We start from the raw sequence: 13,300 nt of genomic DNA on the forward strand, positions 1-13,300 counted from the left end.
GCATAAGCAGGCCCAATAGGTCTCCTACTCCCAGGGGAACTGTAAAAAGAGTGAAATGATTCTATGAGGAGCCATATAAAATAAATAATAATGTTAAATATGTAAAAATTTTAAAATAAATTTATACCACCTCCTAACCATACATCTCCACTGGAGTAGAAAATCACTCCATTTCGGAGCTTGCACAAAAAGAGGACACACAGACCTGTCATTTCATACTGACAAAAGGTGAGAGTACCCTTTCTGAAGTTCTTGCTTGGGAACCAGATTTTATACCTATGACGTCTCCTGCATCACCGCCACCAAATTACTAGATGGTTCACTCGGTTACTCCCGAACTGAGTTCCCAGGTCCCTGCAAGATGGCCCTGACTCTCCCCTCTTGAGAATTCAGCAGCTAGCCCCGGTCCCTTTTGGTTGACTTTTTCTGAGGTCCTCTGTGACCAGATCGTGACATTTCGTGGTCCTATTTTAACTTGGAACATAATGTTCCTCCTCTCCAGTCTGTGACTCTAATGTAGCTCTCAGATTCTAAATTCAGACTAAATTTACCCTAATCTGGATCTATGCAACACACGATGCCCAAGAAACTAAAATTATCTGCAGACAAAATTTAACAGTGTTGCACTCAAAATATATGACATTCCTTGGAAGAGCTTATGTCTCCTCTGTTCTCCTGACTTCTAGCTTCAGGAAAAATCTTTGGCCAAGAAACAGGCAAGATTCTATTGGGTATGGGGGGGAGAAAAAACTTAAATAAACTAAAATGTTAGCTCTCAGTCCTGGGAAGTCGCTTCTTCTCATGTGTTCATATCTGTTCTTACACATCTTGACTTCACTTTGGGACCCAGAGCCCCATTTTGTTTGGTCATTAAAGGCTGATCCTAAAGTTGTATCAACTCAGCTAACAGACACACAAACACAAATTTAGTATTTCCCAAGGTACTGAGTATTTTTTAGTTTCAACAACTGAACCAAGCATATTAGGGAAAACAGACAATCACACACAGCAGAACATCATTATGAAAACAGTGTCACTACTAAGATAAAGGAAGTTGGAGTTTCAGTGGCTTTCCATATTCAAATGTATTTATGCCTCTGTATTCCACAACCTTGGCCCAACATTTTAGGATGTTCTTCTCAATATGGCTCTTACCCCACTGACTCCATTTGCTTGCTTTCTGTGTGTCTAAATTTTGTCACAGAAAAAATCGAGCTCCCAAACAGCACCAGCACAGAAGTGGAGATGACACCCTCCAGCGATGCTTCGGAACCAGTACAAAACGGAAATCTCTCCCACAGCATCGAAGCTGCGGAAGCCCAGGTACAGCAGTTTTTCATTGCTCTCCAGGCTGCCATGTGTGTCGATATGTTAGCGTAGCAGCATAGACCTGCCTTCTCCTCAGGGGCCCCAGCTTCCAGCTCAGAGGACCCCAGAGTCATCCGTCCCTGTGTGTACTTCCCAATCCCAGCCAGGGCACCACATGCATCAGACTCTTCATTCATCATATAAGTGCACATAATCTCCAAGCCAGGCTCCCCAGGTGGCACTAGTGGTAAAGAACCCACCTGCAATGCAGGAGATGTAAGAGACGCGAGTTCGAGCCCTGGCTCAGGAAGATCCCCTGGAAGACGGCACAGGGCCTGGAGAATCACATGGACAGAGGAGCCTGATGGTCTGTGGTTCATAGGGTCGCACAGAGTCAGACATAACTGAAGCGACTTAGCACGCACACACACATTCTCCAAGCCACTGTTTCTCAGAGTGGGATTGGAGGAGTCATGCATCAAATCTCCTGGGGATAAAAATGCAGATCCCTGGTCCATATCCCAGATCCAATGGGAAATAGAATCACTGAGAAGCAGCACCCAGGAATCAGCACTGTTTTCTTCTGAACTTTTTATTTTGAATTGGGGTGTAGCCAGTTAACAACGCTGTGATAGTTTCAGGTGAACAGTGAAGAGACTCAGTCATACATTACACACACATCCAAGGAATCATCATTTTAACTCCCGTCCCTGGTGATCTTTAATAGATGATAAAGTTTGATCACTGCTGCAGTCTAATCCTCTGTGTGTCTTTAGGGCCATGATTAAGTAACAGAGAAACCACAGCCATCGTTCCTTGGTTAACCCCCTTTGGCCTTTCTAGTCCCTGCTGTTGAAATTAGTCAGTACTGTGGTCCAGTCCACCATTCAGTGTCGCAACCATTAGATAGCTGTTTGATCAAATGGCTACAATGCTTAACATTTATACACACTGTGTGTGCCATAGCTTCAGTGCTAGGTGCTTTGCCTATACTATCACTTTAAACCTCCCAGCTGAAGGTATGGACATTTAGTATCTCTGTTTTATACGTGAGGAAGCTAAAGCTTAAGATGAAGCAGTTATTCAGGATTACTTGGTTTGTAGCTATTAAAGCTGAGATTTGATCTTGTGCATGTGTGCTGAGTTGCTTCTTAGAGCTGATCCTGCGTGTCTGACTCTGCAACGCTATGGACTGTAGCCCACCAGGCTCCTCTGTCTTTGAGGATTGTCCAGGCAAGAATACTGGGACTGTTGCCTTCAGTTCAGTTCAGTTCAGTCGCTCAGTCGTGTCCGACTCTCCGCGACCCCATGAATCACAGCACGCCAGGCCTCCCTGTCCATCACCAACTCCCGGAGTACACTCAAACTCATGTCCACAGAGTCGGTGATGCCATCCAGCCATCTCATTCTCCGTCGTCCCCTTCTCCTCCCGCCCCCAACCTTTCCCAGCATCAGAGTCTTTTCCAGCTAGTCAACTCGTCGCATGAGGTGGCCAAAGTATTGCAGTTTCAGCTTTAGCATCAGTCCCTCCAATGAACATCCAGGATTGATCTCCTTTAGAATGGACTGGTTGGATCTCCTTGCAGTATAAGGGACTCTCAAGAGTCTTCTCCAACACCACAGTTCAAAAGCATCGATTCTTCGGCGATCAGCCTTCTTCACAGTCCAACTCTCACAACCATACATGACCACGGGAAAAACCATTGCCTTGACTAGACGGACCTTGGTTGGCAAAGTAATGTCTCTGCTTTTTAATATACTATCAAGGTTGGTCATAACTTTCCTTCCAAGGAGCAAGCGTCTTTTAATTTCATGGCTGCAATCAGCATCTGCAGTGATTTTGGAGCCCAAAAAAACAAAGTCTGACACTGTTTCCACTGTTTTTCCATCTATTTCCCATGAAGTGATGGGACCAGATGCCATGATCTTTGTTTTCTGAATGTTGAGCTTCAAACCAACCTTTTCACTCTCCTCTTTCACTTTCATCAAGAGGCTTTTGAGTTCCTCTTCACTTTCTGCCATAAGGGTAGTGTCATCTGCATATCTGAGGTTATTGATATTTCTCCCAGCCTTAGGGCTGTCTAAATACAGAATCTGTACTGTTTCCATTGCCTCAGGACCACATTTGCTCAAAAAAGTAGGCAGAACCAAAAAGTAGGTGGTGCTTGTTAGATTTCTGGATCTCACCCGCATCAAGTGATTCAGAATTTCTAAGGCATAGAGTCCCAAATTTACATTTTAACCAGTTACCCTTGAGTCGGTGTTTCTCAAACTTTAATGTGTTTAGGAATTTCCTGGAGGATTCTGTTAAAATTCGGGGTCTGGTTTGTCAGGTCCAGAGTGGGGCCCCAAGTCTGCAGCTCTCCTGAGCTCCCAGGTGATTCTGATGTGGCTGGTCTAAGAACCACACTTTTTAAGTAGCATGGCCCTAAAGTTTGTGACCCACTTCTCTAGACAGAATTTTCCCGATGAGCTCATAATGAAGCCAGACTACAGCAAATCCATTCCAGCCCCACCTTCTCCTTTACATTGGGATGCTTTCTGCAACAGAGGACGTCTGTGCTTCTTAGAAAGACACTTGCTCATAGTCGCCTGTTGCCTTTATTCCCTGAAGAAACATGCAAAGAAAGTTTCTTCATTTAAAGGAAAGGATAAGACATCAAGCACCTTTTTGTACATGTGTTTGCCATTGTATGTTGTCTCCAGAAGAATATCTACTCAGATCCTTCACCCATTTTTTAATTGGGTTATTCATTGTTTGCTATTGAGTTGTAAGAGTTCCTTACATATATTTTGGTTATTAACTCCTTATCAGATATATGATTTGTAGATATTTTCCCCCACTCCATAGGGTGCCTTTTCATTTGTCTATTGTGTCCTTTGCTGTCTTTTCATGAGGTATACCTATCTTCACGTTGTACACCTTAAATAGGTGGAATTTTATTTGTCAGTTAGACCTCAGTAAAGCTGCAGGGGGCAGGGGGAATGACTAAAGGAGAATAGAGACATGGCAACTCCTGCCCTTGTCTCCTCTGCCTCCTAGGCTCTCACCCTCCTGCCCTGAGCCCCACGGTGCCTTCGCATTAGCTCAAGGGTGAGCTGGCAGAGCAGCTTATGTCTGCAGCATGTGGCAGAAGGAGGCAGGCCCCGAGAACATCTGGCTGTCCTTGGGGATGCACGGTCACAAGTGTGCAGAGGGCACCCTCATCACCGTGCCTGTCCATCTGGCTGGCAGAGGGACAGCTATACCCCCCCACACACGGAAGCAGCTTGCTGCAGGGGGTTGACAGAGCCCCAGCCAACCCTTCTCTGAGCAGAGCTGTGTCCCCGGATCTCGCTCAGGGTAACAGGACAGATCTGTGCACCATGCTGATACCCTGAGAGCTCAAGGGCACGCAGGCCTTCAGAGAGCCACCCCACCAGCTGCCCGCAGGACAGCCTGGCAGTGATTTTCAGAGCCAACACGAGAGACTTATCAAACCTTCTTCTAGTTTCCTCATCTGCAGTGTACAGAGAATCACAGTACCTGCCTCATTCGGGATATTAGGAGAGTTACATGAGATAATATACATAAAGCACTTAGCTATTATTTATTAGTGCCCATTTTGTTGTTCTTTAGTTGCTAAGTCATGTCCAACTCTTTTGCGACCCCATGGACTGTAGCCCACAAGGCTCCTCTGTTCATGGGATTCTCCAAGCAAGAATACTGAAGTGGGTTGTCATGCCCTTTTCCAGGGGGTCTTCCCAAGCCAGGGACGGAACCTGTGTCTTCTGCATTGGTGGGTGGATTCTTTACCACTGAGCCACTGAGGAACCCTATGTGCCCATACCTACTATATAAATAGCATCCAAGATGTCCCTTCCCTATAGGTAAAATGTTCATTGTAGCTAAAATGAAAATTATATGTAGAAAGAATATATACATATCTAATGTTTGAATATATCCAGGGTATGATAAGCAAATAAATAAACATCTGTAGTAGGTAAATAATTATGACCCATTATGTCACATAAAGAGTCTACCTGCAGTGCAAGAGACCCAGGTTCAATCCCTGAGTCAGGAAGATCCCCTGGAGAAGGAAATGGCAACCCCTTCCAGCATTCTTGTCTGGAGAATTCCATGGACAGAGGAGCCTGGTGGGCTCCAGTCCATTGGGTCACAAAGAGTCTGACACCACTGGGTGACCTTCACACATATGTCAGGAAAGTGTATACAAAGTGTTCTGCGAGCCTTCCAGAGGAAGACCCAGGCGAGGAAAAGTGCAAAACCTTAAAAGAAGAGGTAATATTTGAGCTGGGCATTGATGAGTGAGTACGAGTTTGTTGCTCAAAAGAAGGCAATGACAGCATGTTTCCTTAAGGAAATTCATGTTAGTGATTTGTGAAAAGGCCAGTGGAACTAGAGACTGAAATGTGAGGTGAGGAGGGAGGAGAAATCCCCTTGGAAGAGTACATTGGGCTAAAACTCTTCCATTGTTGAATCAGAAACTTTTCAGTGCTCATCCAGTATGTGTTAGGAGATGTGCTGGGCCTTGGAAATTCTAGCAGAATTTTAGGGCCATTCTAGCAGAGCAGAGAGACTGCAAATGTAAACCAAGACATAATTATGGACAGCAATGGGGCCATGAAGAAAATAAAGCCTTGTGACTCAATGGAGGGCGAGTGGAGGGGCCCCTTTAGGTTAGGAGGTGAGGGAAAGCTTCAGTAAGGAAGTGGTATTTGAACAGAGGCTGAACTTTTAAGAACAAGCCAGCCGGAACATCTGTGGTGGTCCAGTGGTTAAGACTTTGCCTTCCAATGCAGAAAAGGGTGTGAGTTCGATCCCTGGTCTGGGAGCTAAGATCCCAAGTGCCTTGCGATGAAAAAACAAAACATAAAGCAGAAGCAATATTGCAACAAATTCAATAAAGACTTTAAAAACAGTTTACATCCAAATAAAATTCTTAGAAAAAAAGAACAAGCCACGCCAAGGGAACAGCACCCACAGAGGCAGAAATGAGCTTGACTTGTTTGAGGAACAGAGAAGTCAGTGTGGCTGGAGAGTGGGGACCAGAGGGAGGGACGATGGTGGTGTTGAGTCCCCAGCAGGGCTGGCCCGCCTTGAGGACCATGGTACGCACGTTGACTTCCTTCCAGGGCAACAGCAAGCTGCCACAGGTTCCTAGATGTGATTTGCACCTGTGAAAGATTGAAGAGGCTGCACTGAGGTGTACAGATCGGATGTGCAGCAAGAAATTGGATGGCAGCAGTGGGGCAGTGAGGTGGCTGCAGGAGTTGGGCAGAGCTGATGAGGCCTGGACCAGAGCAATGGATGGGGAGGGAGGAGACACACGGGCATCAGGAAGGGTGCTGTGGCTCTGCCCGAGAAGTGCGGACATCCCCCTGCTGGAAGCAGGGAGCTGCCATGGAGTGGCAGCAGCCAATCTGTGAGATAGGAAGAGAGCTCTTTCTGAATGGTAATAACGAAGGGGCCAGAGTGAGGGAGGGTAGACTACAGGGTGGCAAGGTAACAGCCCGTTTGCTGCAAAGATTAGCAAACTCTGCTGTGCTTAGTCGCTCAGTCGTGTCCAACTCTTTGCAACCCCATGGACTGTAGCCCACCATCCTCCTCTGTCCATGGGGATTCTCCAGGCAAGAACACTGGAGTGGGTTGCCATGCCCTCCTCCAGGGAATCTTCCCAACCCAGGGGTCAAACCCAGGCCTCCTGCATTACAGGCGAATTCTTTACCATCTGAGCCACCAGGGAAGTCCTAGCAAACTGTGATCTGTGGCCAGATCTGGCCTACAGCCTGTTTTTGAATGACCCCTGAGATAAGAATGTTTTTATCTTCTTGAAGCTTTAGATAAAAGCAGCAGCAGCATATGTGACAGAGACCATAAGGCCCATAAAGCCTAAAATATTTACTATCTGGCCCTTTTCAGGAAAAGCTTGCCCACCCCTCTTTTCAACCATCTGTAGTCTTTACCCAAAAAAAGAAAAAGAGAAATAAAAAAATAACAAGGAAGCTCTTCATGCACTTATATGGAATGATCTTCAATATATGTTGTTAAGTGGAAAAGGCAACATGCCAAATCCATCCACTGTACTCTTTGTAAGAGGGAAAAAGGAAGGAAATAACAGTAATGTGGAAGCATTTGCTTTGGATTCTGTTGAAGAAACTGGTTGATTGCTGCATAACAGCAGTGTGCGGTAAGGAACTAGGGTGGGAGGTAGACTTCTGCATGCATTTTTCAGTATGTAGCCTTCTGTAGCTTTTGAATTTTGAACCAGTTAACTGTTTTACCTATTCCCAAAAAATACAACAACTAAAACTAGTAATGGATTAAATTAAAACAGAAACAGCATGCATTAGTCCCTTAAGAGAAAAGTCTCTGAAGACAGACCGCATGAGTTCAAAATCCAAGATTTGCCACTCCCCGCTGTGTGACTTAACCTCTCTGTTCCCATCTTTCTTCTCTCTGAAACAAGGACACTCTCCTGTTTCACAGCATCATTGTGAGACTGCTGCTGCTAAGTCACTTCAGTCGTGTCCGACTCTGTGTGACCCCATAGACGGCAGCCAACCAGGCTCCCTGTCCCTGGGACTCTCCAGGCAAGAACACTGGAGTGGGTTGCCACCTCCTTCTCCAATGTGTGAAAGTGAAAAGTGAAAGTGAAGTCACTCAGTCGTGTCCGACTAGTAGCGACCCCATGGACTGCAGCCCACCAGGCTCCCCTGTCCATGCGATTTTCTAGGCAAGAGTACTGGAGTGGCTTGCCATTGCCTTCTCCGCATTGTGAGACTAGAATGCTCATAAAACAGTTCTTGGCGAACAATAGATACTGCACAGTTGTTTGTCATTATCAGCAGTATTTGTCAAACTGTCTTTAAAATGTCTGTTAAGTAGCCCAGATGACAAATCCTCAGACCAACTATGAGTTGTAGCGTGGCTGACAGTGACTGGATGTGAGAGCTGTTTCTGAGGGAGCATTGAGACCATTTGTTAATAAATCAGTCGTAGTGAACAAGAAAAAGCAGTTGTGGGTGATGCTGAAGTCTCCAGGCTGGAATGACTGAGTAGCAGGGTAAGTTAGAGCTGCGATTCTCGACTCAGAACAAAAGGTGTGAAATCAGGACACTCCGGCCACCTAAAGCACAGTTTCACAGAAAGAATTCAGTGCCTTTTTACAGTTGAGTTTTCTTCCTTTCCCAGTTGTACTTTTATCAAGCTCCAGGAGGAATGAGGTGTGCCTCCCGACTTTATTAATGGAAACAATGAGGCCACACACCACACACTCACCACTGATAGTCTCCTGAGAGTTTAACCCATCTCATCTAATGAACCTGCTGTTTTCAAAACCGTATTTACAAGTGAGCTAATTTTTCACTGACACCTCATCTCTGAGAACTTCCTTATATCCAGACTTTACACTGGCAATGAAGAGCACTCTAAAAAAGCACTCTGTGAGCACTTCTTCCCTTTGCAGGAGATTTTTTGCTTCATTCGTAAATTTTGTGGAACCAAGAAATAATTTGACTTCTCAAATGCTGCTGCTGCTGCTGCTAAGTCACTTCAGTCGTGTCCGACTCTGTGTGACCCCATAGACGGCAGCCCATCAGGCTCCCCCGTCCCTGGGATTCTCCAGGCAAGAACACTGGAGTGGGTTGCCATTTCCTTCTCCGAATGGCTTAGTGCTAATTATCTTCTCCCAAGGCCTGCTGATAGAATGCTGTTGATTCTAACACAACTGAGTTGAGCTGTCACTGAGAATTTACCGACCTTCCAAATTTTCAATGTTGAGAGTTTATCCACATTTGAAAGACAATTCTATAATACATTCTCTCCCACCCAGAACGCAGCCTTTTCTTACATTTTAACTTTGCCAAGATGACATCACCAACTCAATGGACATGAGTTTGAGCAAACTCTGGGAGATAGGGAAGGACAGGGAAGACTGGCATGGTGCAGCCCATGGGTTCGCAAAGAGTTGGACACGACTTAGCAGCTGAACAACAACAGCAGCAGACAACAGCCAGGTGATGGCACATGGCCAGCGTGCTCAGGGAAGCTGCCTGCCTCTCTGCATCATGGTCCTCCAGGCATAACACAGCCAGACTCTCTATATACCTGCTCACGGTGGGAAGGGAGAAAGAGAAAGGCCTTGCCAATTTCTTAGATTCTGAAATCTGAAAATCTAACTCTTCATGTATTATGCTTTTTATATGTTGCAGCTTTTATTTCATTTTGCCTCTAAGACTTCTCTCTGTCCTTAAGGAAATCTAAATTGTCTTTGCTTTGGTTAAGAGTTGCCTAGTTGGTTAAGAGTTGCCTAGTTAGTTAAGAGTTGCCTAGTTGCAGCAGTGGGCAAACAGACTTATTTAAGATTATCACATCCGTAGGAAAAGAATACACACACACACACACACTCACTCACACACACACACATACACATACTTGTATAGATAGAAAACTAGATAGATATTTAGATAGCTAATGAATAAAATGCCCATTTTTCTTCTTTTTTTCTCACTTTACAACTTAAATAGTATCTTACTATATTAAACCCTTCCTTTCTCCCTCTGGAATTTCAGCTCTAACTTATTTCTTCCCAGCCTAGCATTGGTCTTCATCTAAACTCAGTCTGGTTTTTAAGATCTGCTCTTATAGTGCTGATTAAAATGTTTGGGTGACTAAAGGGTGAGCAGAGAAAGATGATGGACATGATTGTAATCTTAGATTTCTCTTGCTGCTGCTGCTGCTAAGTCACTTCAGTTGTGTCCGACTCTGTGTGACCCCATAGACGGCAGCCCACTAGGCTCCCCCATCCCTGGGATTCTCCAGGCAAGAACACTGGAGTAGATTTCTCTTAAGGAAACTAAAATGCATTATTGTTGTCATTTAAAGTTATAGCTATGATTTTAAAGCTCCGTAGAAAGACTTCATAATGAACATTGATCCATAACATTAGCTCTGATAAGGACTTCCAAGATTATCCAAGCAGATCAGAGTCCACATGGTGTTTTTCTTCCTAAAGTATTACCTTTAGTTAGAAAATGTTTACTTTCTTCACAGTGATAAGATTTTGGGGGTTTGTTTGTTAGTTTGGTCATGCTGAGTGGCATGTGGGATCTTAGTCCCTCAACCAGGGATGATGGAAGCTGTACCCCCTGCATTGGGAGCTCAGAGTCTTAACCACTGGACCACCAGGGAAGTCCCAGCAATGTTTAACAGAGAGTTTTCAAACCTCAAACCTTCCTGTTATTCAAAAAGAAAGTATCTCTTCTAAATGATTATGGTGTAATGGCCAGGTCAACCATTTTGAAAGTTTAAAAACAGCTAAGGACCAAATTTCCCACTATTAATGAGATTATTCAATCTCTCGAAACATTGATGAAACATAAGAGCATTCTGGCACTCAGGAAAAGGAACTTTTGGTGCAAAGGGAGCACAGGACAATGCTGGGGAGAGAGGGCAAGACCTAAGTATGAAAAGAAAGCAATAGTCAAAGATTCTTCATCAGACTGGAGTTTTCAAGGTCCAAGCCGTGTTAGATCTATGATTGCCTTAGAAAAATAAAACATATTAGTATCCGAGAAAACCAAGTACACACTATACAGAAGAAAATCAAAAACTAATGTTTTATCTACCACCCCATAGTATATGGGTTCCATTTCCAAGGAAATAACGCTTTTTTTCTCTCAATCTATACATTTATTTTTTAAGGAAAAGTTGAGATCCAGTTTCAATATCAGATGACCTGTACAATATTCACCAACTGTTTAAGATCCACATAGAGGCCTTTTGAACAGTTAAAATGAAATAGCTAGATCTGATTCTTGAGTTTCTGCCTAAATTTGAATATTGACAGAGAATAATAACTTCACTTAGAATCTTACTGTTAATAACACCATTTGTCATTGTGCTTTCTGAAGAAGTTTAAAGTCTATTAATTATTCACATAAGATACATTAAGGGCTGCTATTAATAAAAAGAAAAAAACTCCATTGCCACCCTGAAAAAAAACTGCATTAATATCACTGGTCCTGTGAGTAATTGTAATCCAATTGATGACAAAACAATGAGAATGACTTTTGAATTATTTCTTATGATTCTTCAGTAGCTTTTATGTTGACAAATCTTCTATGATTTGTATCAGCAGGATTTACAAAGCCCATGAAAACTATATAAAAACCAATTTATAGCAGCAGTACAGAAAGAAATCCATCTTGTCTGTAGGTTGCACCTCAGAATTATTTGGGCTAGATGCAAAGTGAAGGAAAGTAATTATATTTCACCAGACCCTCCAAATGCCATTTTACATTAATATAAGATGGTTTCTTGGCTTCATGGGAAACTTGGGTCCAGACAGCTTCATCACTCACAGCAAAATATTTTGAAATGTTGGTTTCAATTCAAAGTCATGGAGAAACGGATGAAGTGTTCTCAGGTTGCCACTGCTGAGTGAAAGCTTATCATTTTGTGTTTGATATGCTAAATTCTTGATGCTAGTTTTTTTCCCATCTATATGTAAAACAAATCATAAAATGGTATTTTAAGGGGGGGGTGAATTATTTCCTACTGCTAGACAGGCTGAGATTAATCACTTTTTAAAAAGTCTGTATGACATTTAAATGTTCTCTGTTGGTTCAGGAAGTCTACTCAGAAGGCAATACAGATATCTCAGGATGGTGCTGCCTTCCCAAAAGAGATGCTTTGCAACTGACCTCTTCTTGATTTATCTCTTGGAAAGAGATAAGTGATAGACAAATAGAGATAAGAGTGGAGTCAAGAGAATGAAGGATATTGGTAAATAATACAAGGGCAAAGACACTGAAAAACTCAGGGAACAAAAACAGAGAGATTTCTCAAAGACTCAGTAAAGAATGATTGGAAAAGGGGTTCTTTACTCAGCCAGAAAAAGGAATGAATTTGAGTCAGTTGCAGTGAGGTGGATGAACATAGAGCCTGTTATACAAAGTGAAGGAAATCAGAAGGAGAAAAGTGAATATCATATATTAAGACATGTATATGGAATCTAGAAAAATGGTACTGATGAATCTATTTGCATGGCAGAAATAGAGATGTGCTTATAGGGAACAGACGTTCGGACACAGTAGGAGAAGGAAAGGAGGGGACGGATTGAGAGAGCAGCATTGGCATATACACACTACCATGTGTAAAACAGACAGCTAGCAGGAAGCAATTGTGTAGCTCGGGGAGCTCAGCCCAGTGCTCTTTGTTGACCTAGAGGGCTGTGACGGGGCAGGGAGAAATGCTCAAGACAGAAGGGACACACGTATACTTATGGCTGATTCGTAAGCCGTATGTTGTTGTACAGCAGAAACCAGCACAACATTTTAAAGCAATTACCCTCCAATTAAAATAAATTAAAAAAAAATAAAGAAGTCACCAATAAAGAAAGAATTATACAACATTATAAAGCAACTATGCTCCAATAAAAATTAATTTCAAATAAATTATAGCAAGTGAACACAATGATTTCTTTAAACCAAAATAAAACAAAAAAGATTCAAAATTAAGATACTTTAAAAAGGTAACTATCTATATGGTAGGTGTGTATCAGTCTGCTTGGGTTGCCATAACAAAAAAAAATCACAGACTGGGCAGCTTAAACAACAGAAATTTATTTTCTTCTAGTTCTGGAAGCTGGAAGTCTGTGGTCAAGGTTTCAGCCAATTCAGTTTCTGGCAAGGGCTCTCTTCCGGGAGTGCAGTTGGCTGTCTTCTCTCTTTGGCCTCATAGAGACTTTCATACACAAAAGGGTGAGGCGAGTGGATGGAGAGAGCAAGAAGTAGAGAAGTGCTCTCTGGTGTCCCTTCTCACAAGGACACTAATCCTGTAGGATCAGGGTCTCACTCCTGTGACCTCAGTTCAGTTCAGTTCACTCAGTCGTGTCCAACTCTTCGCAACCCCATGGACTGCAGCACGCCAGGCCTCCCTGTCCATCACCAACTCCTGGAGTTTGCTCACGTTCATGTCCACAGAGTC

At 43.4% G+C, this 13,300-nt stretch overlaps 1 protein-coding gene across 4 annotated transcripts in view; it reads left to right on the forward strand.

Annotated features, from left to right (window-relative positions):
* The window catches only part of SLC24A2 (solute carrier family 24 member 2), a 287,097-nt gene that overhangs the window by 242,566 nt on the left and 31,231 nt on the right, over positions 1-13,300 (forward strand). For all 4 annotated transcript variants that reach the window (XM_055428161.2, XM_088837683.1, XM_088837684.1 and 1 more), the window contains one exon: positions 1,205-1,323. In XM_055428161.2, coding sequence (XP_055284136.2) covers positions 1,205-1,323 — 119 coding nt within the window. The remainder of the gene's footprint in view (positions 1-1,204; positions 1,324-13,300) is intronic.

Source organism: Moschus berezovskii, chromosome 7 (assembly GCF_049115385.1).
Source record: "Moschus berezovskii isolate FMDL1 chromosome 7, NW_MosBer_1.0, whole genome shotgun sequence".
NCBI lineage: Eukaryota > Metazoa > Chordata > Mammalia > Artiodactyla > Moschidae > Moschus > Moschus berezovskii.